The 16,834-nt window shown below is 49.8% G+C and overlaps 1 protein-coding gene across 6 annotated transcripts in view; it reads left to right on the forward strand.

Moving 5' to 3' along the window:
* The window catches only part of ANKS1A (ankyrin repeat and sterile alpha motif domain containing 1A), a 216,754-nt gene extending 200,325 nt beyond the window's left edge, over positions 1-16,429 (forward strand). For 2 of the 6 annotated variants that reach the window (XM_023512755.1, XM_023512759.1), the window contains 10 exons: positions 3,178-3,276; positions 4,155-4,307; positions 4,412-4,519; positions 6,099-6,263; positions 7,528-7,653; positions 7,984-8,055; positions 8,213-8,299; positions 8,979-9,119; positions 10,853-11,023; positions 12,044-12,315. In XM_023512755.1, coding sequence (XP_023368523.1) covers positions 3,178-3,276; positions 4,155-4,307; positions 4,412-4,519; positions 6,099-6,263; positions 7,528-7,653; positions 7,984-8,055; positions 8,213-8,299; positions 8,979-9,119; positions 10,853-11,023; positions 12,044-12,163 — 1,242 coding nt within the window. In that variant the 3' untranslated portion in view covers positions 12,164-12,315. Of the gene's footprint in view, positions 1-3,177; positions 3,277-4,154; positions 4,308-4,411; positions 4,520-6,098; positions 6,264-7,527; positions 7,654-7,983; positions 8,056-8,212; positions 8,300-8,978; positions 9,120-10,852; positions 11,024-12,043; positions 12,316-13,648 lie in introns of those variants that run through there. The other 4 variants (XM_023512756.1, XM_012804856.2, XM_023512757.1 and 1 more) reach the window with 3 other exon arrangements.
* Positions 16,430-16,834: the final 405 nt, after the last annotated feature.

Below are 16,834 nucleotides of genomic sequence, written 5' to 3' on the forward strand. Positions count from 1 at the left end.
AAGGTAAAATAGAAAGTCCCTTTTTTACCTGTAAACCTTCCTGTGAAGAGGTTTCTGAGTAAAGAGAGTATGGTAACTTTGAACTTTTTCTTGCTCTTTGAAGATCTGTAGTACTAAGTAGTTGCCACACAAACTAATCCCACAAAATGGAGTTCTGGCCAGTTTAGGAGTTGGGAGGACCCTACACTGTACCTGGGAAACACTCTGGCAACTGTTTGCTTTTATTTTCTGCCACAGCCTTTTGTTTTGTTACCACTTACCTCTTGTTCCTCAAAGCTGCGTACAATCCCTGTCCTGTTGCCTGGGGTCTGTTTAATGAAGAGTTTGTCTCCAGCTGGATCTGGTTTTCCTGGTTGTCAGTTTCCAGCTCAGCATTAGTGTCACCTCAGAGCTAGGGAAGGTTTATGAGTGAATATTAGGGTTACAGTAGGAGTTCTGATATGACTGTGGTTATGCTTTCTTGAATGCTCACTCCGTCTTAGAGGTTTGAGGTTGGTTCAGATCAGGTCCTCTCAATTAGGTATCATCATCAGGTAGAAAGTCTGGGAAGGTGGCCACCTCTCCTTCCCTTTGCCATGAGCAGACACTAGATTTATCCCAGAATTAACTACAGAAACTGTGTGGTGACCTCTGGATTTGGGAGTGACTAGGGAGCTGGCCTCAGACCTGGAGTGATACCCAGGCATCCCTCTTGCCCAGCAAGGGACCCTCCAGTCTGGCTTTGGGCTCTGAGGAGCTTAAGGCCTTCAGTGACTTCTTGGGACAGTTTATGTCACCATGCACAGGCTCTGGGAGGCTTCTGAGGCCAACAATTACTACATTTCTGTGAGGTAATTCCAGATTGGTGGGGGAAAGGCCAGCTCGTTCAAGAAATGAACATTTTGGCTGCCTAAAAAAAAAATAAGGCTAGATCCTCACTCTTAAACCTTATATCAAAATCAATTATAGATGAATTAAAGATTTAATTATAAAAAATGAAACTGTAAAATTATAGGAAAAATATGTAGAAGAATTTTAAAAATAATCTTAGAGAGGGAAGATCTTTAACCATGGAAATAATTCCTATACATCCACACAAAAAAGACCAACAGCTCCATAGAAAAACATTTGAAGAGTATAAACAAGTGATTCCTGGGAAAGCTCTCAGTGCCTTCCCGTGTGTGCAGTGGGACAGACGAGCGAACAATCTTAGGGCTGAATCTAGATCTTCAAGTACTTGAGTGTGTGACCTTGCCAAGTGTCTGACGCTCTCTAGGCCTCAGCTTCCAAAACTGTACGGTGTGGAAAGCAGTGGTCCCCATTATTAAATGGCATGACATGTGCACAGCACATAGGACAGGGTAGTGCTGTGTAAGCAAGTGCTTGATAATAAAACATAATGAGGTGCTCAGCTTCACCTCTGGATGAGATGATCTCACTCTGATAAGAAGTGTGCAGGTTAAATCCAGGATTACAACTGGCTTGCACTTTGTAAACTGAGCACATTGGGAGGCTGAGACAGAAGGATTCCTCAAGGCCAGAAGCTTGAGACCAGCCTAGGCAACATAGCAAGACCCCATTTCTACCAAAAAAAAAAAAGAAAAAATTAGCCAGGTGTGGTGTTGTACACCTGTAGTCCCAGCAGCTCAGGAAGCTGAGGCAGGAGAATCACTTGACCAGGAGTTTGAAGGTACAGTGAACTATGATGATGCCACCTCACTCTAGACCAGGCAATAGTGAGACCCTTTCTCAAAAAAAGAAAAGAAAAAATGTGCAGGTTGAAACCACAGTCATAGACTACTCTGCACTATTGGCAGCAGTGTGGGGATCTATTCCTGACATCACTGAGAGAAGCAGAAACATCTGTCAGAGTGTTAAATGTGCACAGCCTGTTAGGGAGCAGCCTGGAAATGATGCACATCTGGGCTGGGATTTTCCTGCAGCACCATTTGCAATAGCAGAAGTTGGAACCCAGTGTCCTTCAATAGGGGACTGGTTAAATAAATTATAGTATACCCTAATCTAGATGAGTATGCAGCTCATAAAAAAAGAGGCAGGCCTACAGATACTGGTGTGGAACAATCTCTGTATATGTTAAGTGATAAGAACAAGGTGTCAGACAGTGTGTAGGGAATTACATTTATATGGAAATGAAATGTACAGGCCTTGTGTGCTCAGCTGGGCTCTGGGCGGTCTCCAGGAAGTGGCAGCAGTCACCTCTTGGAGGAGCTCTGTGGCTGAAGGATGAGGCAAAATCTGAATTTTGTGTCATAGTAGGCCATATTGTATATTTCTACATTTAATCTGAAAATACCCATCTCGTTAGCAGCTTAAGTCCCTTTTTTTAAAAAAGATGAAAAAATGCAAGTACCTATCTCATATGTAAGTTATGAGACATCCACCTAGGTACTAGGAGATGAGTAAAAAGTAGGCTGCCTGTGTTCATATCTCAGCTCTAACCTAGATATGTAACCTCAGGAAATTTCTGACCTTAGCATGCCTCAGTTTCCTTGTCTGTAAAAGAAGGATTAAAAGACACCGTGACTCACAGGGTTGTGGGTGTGAAGTGAGATAATCTGTGTAAATCTCTTGGACCCTAGCATGTAGTAAGCACTTGGTGAATACCAGCAGCATCCCTGTCATGCCCAGCGCTGCTTTGTTGGGGCAGTGGAGGTCAGTGAGGACTGCCCAAGTTGGGCTCAGCTCTAACTCACCTCCTCTCCAGGCCAGGGAAGCTATTTTCCAACAGAATCTCCCCTTTGAGGCTTCTTTCCTTGAGATGAGGGTGAAGTTGGCTCATTGGGGACCTGCCTCTGTCACCAGCTAAGGTGGTTGTTACAGCCTTGGAATTAGAGAATCTTATCTTTGAGGAGCTTTAGGGTTAATCACTAACAAGTTCTTCATTTTGGGTGGTCATGGAACCAGTTCTCTAGAAAGAGGCATGTATACTCTGGTGGGCTGAGGCTTGTGTTCCGGCCCTGGGTTTGCAGTGCCCCTAGCCCTGTCTGTTCTGGCTGGATCAGCACCTGTACCCATTCTGGAGCCCCTGCCCAGCCCAGCTTCCCTGGGAGCCACTGGGGTGGGAGTGGGTAGCTTGGGCTGATTTGTTTCCACACCCTCTTGAGGCTTGTGGTGAAGAGGAAGAATTTGGTGTAGGGCCCTGGAAGGCCAACTTGATGTCCTCCTTTTTGTTCTCAGGGGTCTAATGTGATGGAAGAGCAGGACCTGCGGGAGATTGGCATCAGTGACCCACAGCACCGCCGGAAGCTGCTGCAGGCTGCACGGTCCCTGCCTAAGGTGACTAAAACAGCACTGTAGCCTTGGCCTGTGCCAGAGCCAGGGCCAGGGCCAGGGCCCTTACCCAGCATCACCTGGACTGAGAACAGAGAAGGGGCTTGGCTCAGGCACATGCTGGTCATGGCAGAGTGTCTGCTCCTCATCCTAGCAGCCCCAGCAGGGCTGGCACACAGCCCTATTTTCTTCCTTGCTAACTCCTAAGGCCTCTGGCCTCACTTGGGCCAGTGGACACTTTGTCAAGGCTTACAAGGAGAGTTCCAGGGGTCTGTCTGGCTCACAACCTAGTTCTCACAGGCAGGCAGATCTCTCCTGACTCCCTCAAGCCCAGGCCCACCTGTACTGCCTCCTGGCATGAGGCCCCTCCAGGTTTTCCCCTGGGGAGTCAGGAGCTGGTAGTGTGACAAGTGTCCCCTGTCCCTTTACTTGCCCAGAGCTTAGGAAGTTACCTGGGCTCATAGGCACACACTATTTTCTTGTCCCTCTAGGCCTGTGACCTCATCAGAGCACAGGGTGGAGGCATTCCATAAGACTGTACTCCCCACCTAGCCTTACCTGCTAGGGCCATTGTCCCCAACCTGGACTGCTCTAAAAGCTCCCACTTCCCAGACGGGGAAGCTGAGACCAGAGCAGTGATAGAAAGGGGTGTACTCTCAGCTACTTGGGAGGCTGAGGCAAGAGAATTGCTTAAGCCCAAGAGTTTGAGGTTGCTGTGAGCTGTGACGCCATGGCACTCTACCAAGGGCGACATAATGAAACACTGTCTCAAAAAAAAGAAAGAAAGAAAGAAAGGAGTGTACAAAGGGAGGGACTGTAAGGTGCTAAGCATCTCATCCTGTGGGTTCTGAGATGTCAGTCCCACCTCCCTCCTTGCCCCACAGGTAAAGCCACTAGGCTATGACGGGAACAGTCCCCCTTCAGTGCCCTCCTGGCTGGACTCACTGGGGCTGCAGGACTACGTCCATTCCTTCCTTTCGAGTGGCTACAGCTCCATCGACACTGTGAAAAACCTCTGGGAGCTGGAGCTTGTCAATGTGAGTTGACAAGTGACCTGGCCTGGCCCATCAGGGACTGGAGGGAGGTGTGGGCCCAGTTGGCAATCTGACTTCTCTGCCCTCCTTCCTTCTTCCCTGCCCAGGTCCTCAAGGTCCATCTGCTGGGCCATCGCAAGCGCATCATCGCCTCCCTGGCAGACAGGCCATATGAGGAACCGCCTCAGAAGCCCCCGAGGTTTTCCCAGCTAAGAGTGAGTTGAGGAAGGACAAAAAGGAATATATGTTCTTTGTATTTTTAGGAATTAAATAGAATTCTTTAGGATTCTTCAGAGATAGTATGACGTCTGTAGTCTAGGAGAAAACAATCCCTCCCCTCTTGTTTTTGGGGCCACATCTATCCTTAGGCCCAGGTCAAAAGAGGAGCACGGGTGATTATTATTTTTTTTTAAACAGAGTCTCACTTTGTTGTCCTCAGTAGAGTGCTGTGGCATCACACAGCTCACAGAAACCTCCAATTCCTGGACTTAGGCGATTCTCTTGCCTCAGCCTCCTGAGTATCTGGGACTACAGGCACCCACCACAATGCCTGGCTATTTTTTTGTTGCAATTTGGCCGGGGCCGGGTTTAAACCCACCACCCTTGGTATATGGGGCCAGCGCCCTACCCACTGAGCCATAGGTACTGCCCCACAGGTGAGTTTTTCAAATGGTTATTTATACATTATTTGCTACCCATTTACATTCAAAGAAGCTTGAGATCCAATTTAAGTAGCAAATAACATATTAGGGAAAGTAGGAAAACAAATACACAGATACCAGCTTATCTAGGGCTGTGTCTGAGTGTTAGGCTCAGCTCTGCACCTGGGGCAGAGCCAGTAGGCAGGGGGCCCAGTAGTTTGAGGTATCCCCTCTTCTGGGCAGTCTGGCATCAACCTGAAGCAATGCTTGCAAAACATGGTAGGGACTCACAGAATCTTTAGAATTAGAATTCCTAACGTCAGTAGCTAAGAGAATCTGTATTTTAAAAACCTCACAGATTAGGGGGTGAAGGGGACCTCACAGATGATCTGTTACTCAAGCTATGTAGTCCCTGACTGCAAAAGTGAGTGAGAGCCCACAGTTCAAGGAGAGCGCTCCCCCATACCTGTGAGGGAAGCAACAAGAACAACTGCTCCTCTTGAGCCCATGTGACACATGGAGCTGCTGCTTGCGTCCCATTTAGTTCTCCAGCAGCTTCAGAAAGTGTGCACTATTTTTATCCTTTTACAGATGGGAGAGCTGAGGCCTAGTCTTGTTCTGGGAACACACAGCTGATGTTTAAGTATGAAAACTGAGGAGCCTGATTAGCATTCCCTGTGGGATTGTGGCCTCAGGGTGCCAACTGGCAGGACTAAGCTTTTTCTCAAGAAAGCCTTTGGATTTGGTCACATGCAGAGGCCTGAAGTAGATTGTGGCAGATAATTTTAATCTTTGCAAAATGTAAAAACAATCCCCCTGCTTGATAACTGTTCTTTCTCCTGCAAGGCTCTAGGCCGCGGGTGAGGGCACTAAGAGATGGGGTGCTCATGGGAGCTGCTTCTTTGCAGGATGAGGTCTCAGGGATTCCTGGGCTCCAGGAAGGATTTGGCTTCTTTGACTATAGCTGGGCTGGGCCCTGGCTGCCCACTTTCCCATAGGCTTCTGGCCCAACATGCCACTGGCCTCATGCCTCTGTGATGTTAGCTCCTTACTTCCTGCTGCTTCTATGCCACTGCCTAGGAGCGGCTGACACCTATAGCTGAGGGACAGGGCTGATGGGTTGTGAATTCTACCAGGATTTCTCTCCCTACAGTGCCAAGACTTGCTCTCCCAGACATCATCCCCCCTGAGCCAGAATGATTCCTGCACTGCACGGTCAGCAGACCTGCTGCTGCCTCTTGGGGACACTGGTAGGAGGCGCCATGACAGTTTTCATGACCCTGCAGCACCCTCTCGAGTGGAGCGCTTCAGGATCCAGGTGGGGCAGGAGGAGCTGCGGCCGGGTCCACCTCATTCCTCTAGGCAGGACAGGGCTAGAGCACTGTTGGGCTGCCACCATGTTGGGAGACAGACACCAGCCCACTCTACCGGTCCCCCACCCAGCTGCTGTGTGTGAGGCCCCAAGCCTCCCGGAGCTTGGACACGCATACACATACACTTCAGCTGTCAACTCCAGCATTGTGGGTGGCCTGGACTGCCCTCCCTTAGAAGTTTCCTCTTTGACTATAGCTCCCCCGTCCACTCCTGAAGGTCCCTGCTGGTCCCTCAGCCCTCAGTTCTCTCCTACCCTCCTTACTCTGGTTGTTCCCCAGAGCTGTCTTCTCTCCAGCCACCCTGACCTGCAACCTTCTCTTCTGCCTACACAGCCAAACTGCAGTCCAGGCCAGACTCTGTTCTTCCTTTTTCTTATCTGGAGCTCCTGGGTGCAGCTGGAGACTCCAGTGCTCTGTGGCCCAAGGCTGACCCCACCTCCTATTCCTAGTTCACCTTCTCAGGGCATCACTTTCAGGGATCCTGGATTTACTCAGGATCCCTGTCCTGCCTCCTGACTTACACAGACCCTGCTTTGTGCCTTGTCCCCATCTTGGTCTGTCAGACACAGGGTTGGCAGGCATCCATCATCCCCCTCAGAGTGAACCTCAGCTTCACTTCTTCATGTTTCTCTAACTCACACTTCTCATTTCTAGCCTCTGGGGACTTCCTTTACCTTTCCACAGCACAGCTATGAATTTTAAAAGATTTAAGAAACCTATTGTCCCAAAGTTTTAGTTGCTCTGTGTTGAGAGATAAGTGAAGACCCAGCATCTCTCGCCTGCATTGCATCCCCAGCCCCTATCAAAAGGAACCATTAACATGCAAACCTTAGCCAGGATGTGTCACTGACTTTCCCACTGTGAGGACTCCAGGACCTTGACTAGATGGCTTCCGGGGCTATGGCTCCTGTTTCTCTCTCCTTATGATTCTTTCCCTTCTCCTTGGAGCTTTATCTCAGACCCCACAGAGCCCTCTCTGACTAAGCCACCTCTTGGGTGGGGCCCTGCTTCTCTGCTTTTTCTGTGGCGTCAGTAGCCTCTCCCCTCCACTGCAGTACATTTGAATTGCTTGTCTGCCCTCTGCTCTCTCCACCATTGAACTCATTGAAGTTGCTGGCTTCTTCACCCTTGGATGCTAGACCCAGACAGTGAGCCTGTGAACTCCCTTTTAAGGCAAGCAAGCAACGCCCAACTGCCTTTGTTCTGCAGGAAGAGCACCACGAGGCCAAGCTGACCCTTCGGCCCCCCAGCCTAGCCGCCCCCTATGCCCCTGTGCAGAGTTGGCAACACCAACCAGAGAAACTCATCTTCGAGTCCTGTGGTTATGAAGCCAATGTGAGTCACTCCTGCCCTCCCAGCACAGCCAGCCTTCCTTAATGCCTCGCCTTCCCACTGGGCCCCTATAGTCCTGAGTCCCAGCAGACTCTCAGACCCTCTGCAATGCCAGGTTTAGGGCTCCGATGCCATTCTCTGCTCTTTAGCCATTTTCAACAGCTAAGAGAATGAGGTGGAGTCCTCTGGATAGGTTTAGTAAAAGGGGAAAATGAAGAGAGTTGTCACTGGGGAGAGATAACCAGCTGATGAGAAGGTAGTCCCAAATTGGTCAGGTCACCCCTGCATAATGATGCAAGACTTCCTAAGCATGATCACTGCTTGTTCCCACAGTATCTGGGCTCCATGCTGATCAAAGATCTGCGAGGGACGGAGTCCACACAGGATGCCTGTGCCAAGATGCGGGTATGTTGGCTGCGTGGGTGGGTAGAGCGTGCTGGGGGTGTGGCTAGCACAGAAAGCAGCACACTACTGCAATAGAGGAGGGAGGCCAGGGCTGTGCACTCTCAGAAGGCTTAGCCCTGAAAAGGGACATTCAAGGGCCACCCCTTGTTTCCTATAGAAGTCGACTGAGCACATGAAGAAGACCCCCACCATCATCCTCTCCATCACATATAAAGGCGTAAAGTTCATCGATGCCTCCAACAAGGTGTGTTTCTCACAGAGACTACTGGCAAGAGAGGGACCCCTCTCCTTGTCAGAGCCACAGGGCTCCAGGGCTAGCAGCCTGGATGCCCTTTTTTATTCCTATCTCCCTAGAGGGTCCCCAGCCCCCCTTTTATTACTTCCCATTTCTATCGCCTCTCCCAGGTGCTTGTCTGTCATCTGCTCACAGCATCTCCATCCCGTTACAGTGGCTGTTACCTTCCTCACTGTGGGCTCCAATGGCCTCCTGGTCTATAATCAGGCCTTCAGTGAGGAAAGGATTTCCCCTAGGCACACTGCCTGGGACCCTACCTTCCTGAGGCTCTTCCTACCCTGCCCCACCCTAGAGGAAAGGTGGGAGGAGCTGGAGGTGAACATTTCACTGCCTCAGTTGCCCTGGTCAAGGGTGGAGACCCAAACTTAAATTGGGCAAGGTTACTTACCCCACCAAAAAAAAAAAAATGAGAAGAGGAAGTGTGAGGTCTGGCTAATGCTATAGGCCAGCAGTTCTCAACCTGTGGGTTGCAGTCCACAGGAACTGTATTAAAGGGCCGCAGCATTAGGAAAGTTGAGAACACTGCTGTAGGCTGAGACAAAGAAAGGCAGTGACCCTAAATGGGAGGGCAGGTGGTGCTAGAGGCGTGCGTGAGTGAGCTGGGATTCCAGAACACTGTTTTCTCCAGCAGAATGTCATTGCTGAGCATGAGATCCGGAACATTTCCTGTGCGGCCCAGGACCCAGAGGACCTCTGCACCTTTGCCTACATCACCAAGGACCTGCAGACCAGTCATCACTATTGCCATGTGTTCAGCACGGTGGATGTGGTAGGTGGGGGCAGGGGCAGGTGGGGCACAGATTCAGTCTCAGCACCTTCAGGTGCTTGGCAACCATTAAGTTTGTGAATGAAGCCCAGCAGCTGCCAGGGTAGTTAGTCCCTTACACAGTAATAAGACTGAAGCACAGAGGGGAGCAAGTGGTTGGTCCAGGTGCTAGTGACAGGAGTTTTAGTTTTTATTCTTAGTTACTTGTTATGTTAGAGATGAGGTCTCACAGTGTTAAACTGCTGGGCTTAGGTGATCCTCCAGCCTCAGCCTCCCAAGTAGCTGGGACTACAGGCACCCACCACCACACCAGATTTCCAACTTTTGAGTTAAAGTTTCTTTGGTTAAGCAAGGCCTTGGTCCCCAGGGCTTTCTGTTTGTCAAGCCACTGGACCAGTTCCCCAAACCTTCAGTGGGGAAGTTTCCCTGAAATGCCTTCTATGTGCCTCCAAAGGGCAGCAGTACCCTCTGTGGCAGTAGGTTTTCTTACCTCAGGTTTCTGCTTAAGCTAGACCCTGGGTGCCTCTGGGCTGAGGAAAAGTTCATGCTCACTCAGCTGGCCACAAGGATAGCTCACATGGCAGAGATTCCTTCTGCCCTGAGACAAAGCCCAGTGGTGGCCCCATGCCATCTCACCCCACAAAGAAGCTGGGGTGTCCACATCCCTGCTGCCCTCAGAGAAAATAACTATTTCCAGAATTTCTGCAGCTCTTAGACCATAGCTCTGGGCATTCCTTATAATCCCAGGACCTTATACAGCTCAGTTCTTTACTTGCTCTGGGCCAGTGGTCTTAAGAGCCCAGGCTCTGGCATCAGATGTGCCTGGCTCTGTCACTTGTTAACTGTGTGATCTCAAAACGTCACTTCTACCTATTTCCTCATCTATACAACAGGGAATATAGTGTGACCACCCTTCCCAGGGCTGTTTTGAAGATTAAATGGGTAATCCTCAGAGCACCCAGAGTCCATGGCATGTGCTGGCTCCACACAGTTAGATCTGCTATGACACAGCCTACATGCTCCTAATGATCATCATGCTAGGTGAAGACCATTGGTTTATGGAGAAATGGGGTTAGGGATACAACACTCACAAACTGTCAGTCATATGTTAAAAATAAAAAAGAGGAACTTAATAAAAGCCCTAGTGCCATTTTATTCATATTAAGTGGTTGGGAAATACCTGAGCCCTACAGTAAGTATGGCCCACTTCCTGAGAAAGCCCTGCAGTTGGCTTCCAGAAGTGTGCACCTGCCCTATCACTACTCCACCCCAGCCACCATCCCATGTAGGAGGAGAATGAGGACCTAGAAAGGGAGAAAGGTCAGAGCAGGAAGAGCAACATTAAGTGGACTGATGGGACAGATGAAAGGCCACAGACTGTATGGCCAGGTGACATGGGGGGTTAAGGCTGGGACACTGCTGGGAGGTGGGGCAGCCTGCAGAAAACTGTGGTCCCATGTATAGGCTGGCGTGTATTGTCATGGGACTTACCTCAGCTGGTGGCAGTGTTTGCATTTACCTAGTGTTTCTGTCAGATGAAATCATGCATAAGGAGACCCAGTGTGTTATGCTCAAATTGTTCCTTACTGTATCAGTCATGTTGGAACAGATTTGTGTTTGTTACCTGTCCAGATGTTGTCTGTGCCGGGGCTCAGGGTGGGGGTGTAAGGACAAGAGAAGAAGAATGAAGCTGCTCCTAAATCTCAGATGCTTAAGTGCTGATCTGTTCCTCCCAGAATTTGACATACGAGATCATCCTGACATTGGGGCAGGCGTTTGAGGTGGCCTATCAGTTGGCCCTGCAGGCCCAGAAGTCCAGGCCGATGGGGGCGTCTGCAGTTGAGATGATTGAAACAAAATCTTCCAAACCGGTGCCTAAGCCTCGGGTCGGCATGAGGAAATCCGCAGTACGTGGGCCCGGGTCACCAAGATTCCCCATCTCCCTAGCCCTGGGATTTGATGCCATGGGGTGGAGGCCTCCAAGACAAGGAGGGTCTTCTCCCACTTCCAGGCAGCCAACCTTCAGGGGGAAAACCCTCTTAATTAGCTCCCCTACACCACCCAGATCTTCACCCTGGATGAGTGGCAGCTCCTGTGACCTGGGTGGGCAGTCACTTTCCTCTGGAGCTCCTGTTCCCTTCCCTTGAGGGCCCACCCCAGGAGGGCTGCAGAGAGCAGGCTGTAGGCCAGCTCCCAGTAACGGCATCATCCCTGTCTATGTCTGCTCTGCTTCGCACCCCAGGTGCCGCCGCCCCCTGATAGTCGCTGTTGTTACTGTCACACCTGCACCACCCACCGTCCTTCCTACCTACCGCTGCCGTCTGTTAGTCCTGGACTCAAGGTCTTTACACCTCTTGCTCTCTTGTGTGTCAGTCTCCTGAAGTGACCGTGAGCGTTCTCAAACTCTGGTGGCCTCTCCCTCTGCCTGTGTGACATTCTTTTCTCCTTTCCTGAAATATCCTTTACCCTGCCCTATGTGTGCTTTAGCCCTCTGTTTTGTTTTGTTTTTGTTTTTTTTGTCCTATGTCCTCTCTCCAGAGGACTGAGGTGACTGTTGTGGTCTTGCCTCAGGGTGAGCTCTCTGGCCCCACCAGAGGGACCTGAAGCTTGTAATGTCGAAGCCCTGTATTCCCATCTTGCCTTCCATGAATAGGTTTGGGGCTTAGAACAGAAGGTTCAGATAGGGCAGGGTTCTTTTAACTGAGTAGTCCCAAGAACTCCCTGGGTGGCCTCCCCAAGATTCTCTGGGGAGGGTGACACTCCTAAGTCCCCAGTGGCCCCTACTCTTTGGCTGAGTAGAGTAAGGCGCTACCGCTTACAGCATATGGGCTCCAGCCCAGCCCGGGGGTGGGAGGGGTATGCTGGGTCTTACTTCTTGGCCCTGGTGCAGAGGTGCCCCTGACTCTTACTATTTCCTCATTCGCCAGCTGGAACCCTCCGATATGGACCAAGACGCCCAGTCTCATGCCAGTGTCTCCTGGGTTGTGGACCCAAAACCAGACTCTAAGCGGAGCCTCAGCACCAAGTATGAGACCACTATCTTCTAAAACAACCCACACCCTGTCTCCACTAGTCTCACTGTGCCTTTGCCACCCAGTCTTTCTGCTGTCCTCAATTCTCTCCTTCCAGCTGCTGATGCCAAGGCCCCACCTTCACTGGGACCTGCTCTCCTCCTAGGCAGCAGCTCTAGACACTGCACTCACAGCTCTCGTACCTAATACCACCGAACACTGTGAATTCTCCCCCTTGGGCTGAGGACAGCTTAGGGGGGTGAGTTGCCTTTGAGGTGGGCACCAAGAAGGATAAGAGGGCTCAGTTGCACCCAGGAAGCCTCTGCGGCAGGCAGTGTGAATCCTGAGGGGGTAGGGAAGTCTTGGAGCAGAATCCATACAGCACCACTGGTAACTCTCTCTGAGTTGGGCTGGGCTCTCTTGGCTCCCTTCTCCTGTCTGCTGTACTGAGCCATAGCTGGCTGCTGCTGCCGAGAGCTGTTTTTACTTTTCCTGACAACAAACCACTGTGACCCCACCCCCCCGCAGCCCCACTCTGCCCTCCTCTGCTGCTCTAAGGTGCAGGCCTCACTCTCATGGTCAGGTTCTTGTGAGACCCTGAGCTCATGATGTGGCTTGACCGGGGACAGACTGCTTTCTGTGAGGGCCCAAGGTATGTGCCAGGCCCTTGGGCACATGTTGACACCAGAGCATGGGGCTCTAGGCATCTGAACGCCCACATGCTGGCTCCACTCAGCAGGTTTTTCAGTCCCAATGAGCCATCCATTCCAAGGAATGGGGTGACATATATGTGGCCGGCCCCTCATGTCTTCGCCGTTGAGTCACAAAGCCTGGAAGCCCTGGGCCTACCTCTGGAGTCTGGCTCTCCGAGGAGGAAGGCCTTACCATAGAACCCAGCGAGGAGGAAGCCTTTTCCTCTCAGAACAGAGCTGCCTGAGCAGAGGGACCTGGACCAAGCAACTTCGACTTCTCCAGGAGCTTTCTGACACTCCTCCATGGCTTGGGGATCAAAGATAGTCAGCCATCAGCCAGTCCTCTCCCTGATCTGCCTCCCTCAGCCTCTTGACTATTCTGAGGGGAAAGGCCACGCAGCACATCCCCACTCTGCAGCTTAGCAGCTGGGATGGTGTGGAGTTGAGGTTTTGGAGAAGCCCCACATTCTCTTTTGTGGGCAAATTGGTTTAGACAGCAGGAGACAGGAAGGAAACAGTTCCAGGAGGAAGCAGCGCTAATGTAGCATAGTCCAATAGAAAAGCCAGAGGTTAAGGCAATTATTTTGGAGTTGAAACCCAAATTGATAAACCAGGGTAGGTCCTGCCTACCTGTCCTTGTGCCTTCCTGAGCAGACTCACTCAGACAGAGGCAGTGGGCTATGAGCACTAAGAGCAGGTTGTAGACACTCGAGGGAGGCTATGAGGCACCTTCTGTCCTGCTCTGTGTTTCCTGTCAATTTCCTCCACTTTATGCAGGCCCCTTTGGTTAACCCTTTCCCCCCCCCCCCCATTGTTTGCTTCTGCCAAGCTGAGCCACCGAGGAGCCACACTGTGCTGCGGAAACATAGACGTGGGAGGCATGGGCTCCTCCCACCACCACCACCACCGCCGTCTCACCTGCAGCTGTGAAGACCCAGGCCCATCCTCTGCCTCCTTTCAGCCGCTTGGCCTGGGCTACAGAGAAGCACTCCAGGCCTCTAGCAAAGGAGACTGGAACTCCAGAGGGTCGAAAAGTGACTTGTTCAGAACACATTTTTTTTTAAATAGAAAAAAAAAATCTTTTTATAAAATGAACTTTTAACACTTGGCTCAAACCTCTAGGTCAAACTGCCAGTCTTTAGAAAAGTGGCCACAGGATCAGAGGACAGGAGAACTGAGATTGGTTAAAAGGCCAGTCTGTGGAGCCCTCTGTCCTCAAGATGGGATCTTGGTATAGCCCAATAGGGCTAAAGACGAGACAGTGGCCTATGGATGAGTTGAAAGGAGCAGGCTCAGGGTCTAAGTTAAGTAGATTGGTAAGAGTCTGCTTTTTAAATTCAACCAGGTTAGTTGCTGTTTTTTACAAACTGCTTAACTTCTTGTCCCTGTGGAGAGCTGAACGCAGGTTCTTCAGTAAAAACACAGCCTTAGAGGTACCTGGGCAAAAGCAAAGGCTTCCAGTCCATTCCTAAGGTTCCAAATGTGAAGGTCCAGTGGCCAAATGGAGATTAGCAAGCAGTTTTTGGTGCCGCGCCATCTGGGCACTGTCAGCTCTAGGCCTCTCCTCAGTCTCCCACCCATTGGTGGTCAGAGCACTGCCCTGGGCCAGCTGACCCACAAGCTCTCTGGTGATATACTCCCTGAGTTGTGTCACAGAGAAAAAGCAGCTTTGTTTTGGGCATTAAAATGGGTAGGTAGGCTAAGATTACTACTTGCCAATTTATTAAGATTTATGTAATCAGGTCTGTGTGATTCGGGCTCGTTTTGATTCTCTGAATTATTGGTTTGAGTGTTATATTTTCGGTTGCTGAGTCCATCCCTGAGTAGGTGTGGAAAAGGTGACAGTCCACTGACTCTCCTCTAGTATCACCTTGAGGGGGTCTAGTACCCAGTGCACCACTGCTGCTTGAACCTTCTTGCTGGCTTGCTTTGCTCTTAAAAGTGACTTGGTGGGTTATGTTCTTCCTCCTGGACTACAGTAGAAAGGATGGAACTAATTCCTGCTCCAGTGTTGAGAGGCAAAGCTAGGTCAGCTGCGTGTCTAGTACCTCCTAGGATAGGGAGCAGAGAGGAACACTTCCTTCCACGGGTATCTCGGCAGACCTCATGCATTACTGGCATGATTCATTCTGGTCCTGTGATGAATACTCCAGGCTTCAGCAACACTGCTCTTCCCAACAAAGGTGGTGAATTTTAATTTTTTGTTGGTGTGTATATGCAGAGAGTGTCCTTGGGCACATTCACAGCTTCTGTGCTTGGCTAGAAATCAATAGCGTGTCTTCCAGCTAACCTGAGGTAGGCCTTGTGGGTTTCCTGTCTCCTGAGCACCCAGCACAGTGGGATCTGGGATGCAGCCCCCCACTGCAGCAAAGGCAGTTGTCCTTCACTTCTTGGTACTAAACACAGACCTGGACTCCTTGAGGTTTTCTTTGATTTTCTGGTTCATTCTGGTCCTGTGAGGGTACCCAGGAATCAAATGCTACAGTGTTCAGCCCCTGCTTTCTGCCAAAAGCTGGTCAGGAGACCTAGAGGTCTTGAGCAGGTTGTGCTGCTTCTGCTGCACACCTGCACCGGTACCTTCTTCCTCCTAAGAAAGCCCAGCCACATTGAAGTCAGCCTCTGTTGGTGGGTGGTAGGTCCAAAAAGAAAGTTCTACAGACACTACGATGAGTTGCTTAAGCTGTCTTTGTTTTTAGATCATACTTAGGTGTTTCTTCCCCTTGAAGCTGCTATATCTTTATTTATTCAAGGTGTTTTCATATTGGGAAGCCTTGAGTCTGCTCTGGCTCTGGATTTTGTTTTGAAATTGGTTTATCTCTCACTATTTAAGAAAGGAAAGTGACTAGATCTTTATTTTCTACTCTTCCTACTTCCCCTTCCCTAAAAAGGTTATTGTAACTTTAAGAACAGGCTTCAAGTGGAAAAGCCCTATTTTTGCACTTCTCTAAGTGCAGGCCATGCAGTGTGGCAAACCCTATTGCTGCATTTCTGAATTGCAAAGGAGCCCATTGAGGTGGAGAACTTAAAATGGGTTTGGTACCTGTCCCTGGCCACAGGCTCCTTGCTTGTCTCCCTCTTTTGCTTGCCAGCACTCTGTACTGTCCCCTGACAGGCTCTACATTTGCAATGCTCCCATCTCTCCAGGACCGCTAGCATTACATACTAGGGGGAGTTCCTTCAGAAGCCTTGGATCTGAGCAGACAGCAGGCAGAATTGCAGTCATCATCAAGCCATTGGAAAACCAGAACTTGGTCTGGTTTTGAGATGCCCAGGCCAGTAGAATGCAGTTCACAAAAGTGTTTTGCTAATGATATGGCAATGAGACTGAGTTATAATAAAAATGTTATTTAATCTTTGTCTCTGTATTTTGATACTTGAATGACTTCCCCTTTTGTTTTACTGTACATATAATTGTTACTCTGTCTGATTTTGTCTGAATTATAAACACCTAAAGGTACCAAACATAACCAACCTGTTTGACGACATAGACTGACCTCACTACACAAGAGAGAGTGTAAATACTCCTGGGCTTCCAGCTTTGGTTTTGTTATTTTCATAACTGTACAACATAGACTGAATTAATAAATGAGAAGCAACATAAAACCAGCCTGATTTTTTGGAGTCTTTAAATTGGAACGTGTCTTGATTGTTTAGGCACAGGCTAGTTCTGGACGGTAATGAATGTCCTGCTCTGTTTGGCTAAGATGACAATTTGGGAATTCTGCTTCCTGTCTCAGACTCCTCAGTAGTTATGGTTAACCTTGCTTAGGTGCAAGGCCCCTGCTATTCACCTTCCTCTCCCTGAGGATGTCTTGGGAATATGTAACAAAGCAAGAGCCACACACATTCTAGTTACTGGCACATGTACTCTCCAGTGCATCCTGGTCTGGCTGTGTCAGTCCACAGACATTTATTGGACATCTGTGTACCAGGCAGCATTGGGGGCTAAAGCTGTGAGAGAAAATTGTCTCCTTTCAGGAACTTAGTTTGATAATGGAGGTTAAGTTTTTAAACA

Source organism: Otolemur garnettii, unplaced genomic scaffold (assembly GCF_000181295.1).
Source record: "Otolemur garnettii isolate 467f Iridium unplaced genomic scaffold, OtoGar3 scaffold00031, whole genome shotgun sequence".
Taxonomy (NCBI): domain Eukaryota; kingdom Metazoa; phylum Chordata; class Mammalia; order Primates; family Galagidae; genus Otolemur; species Otolemur garnettii.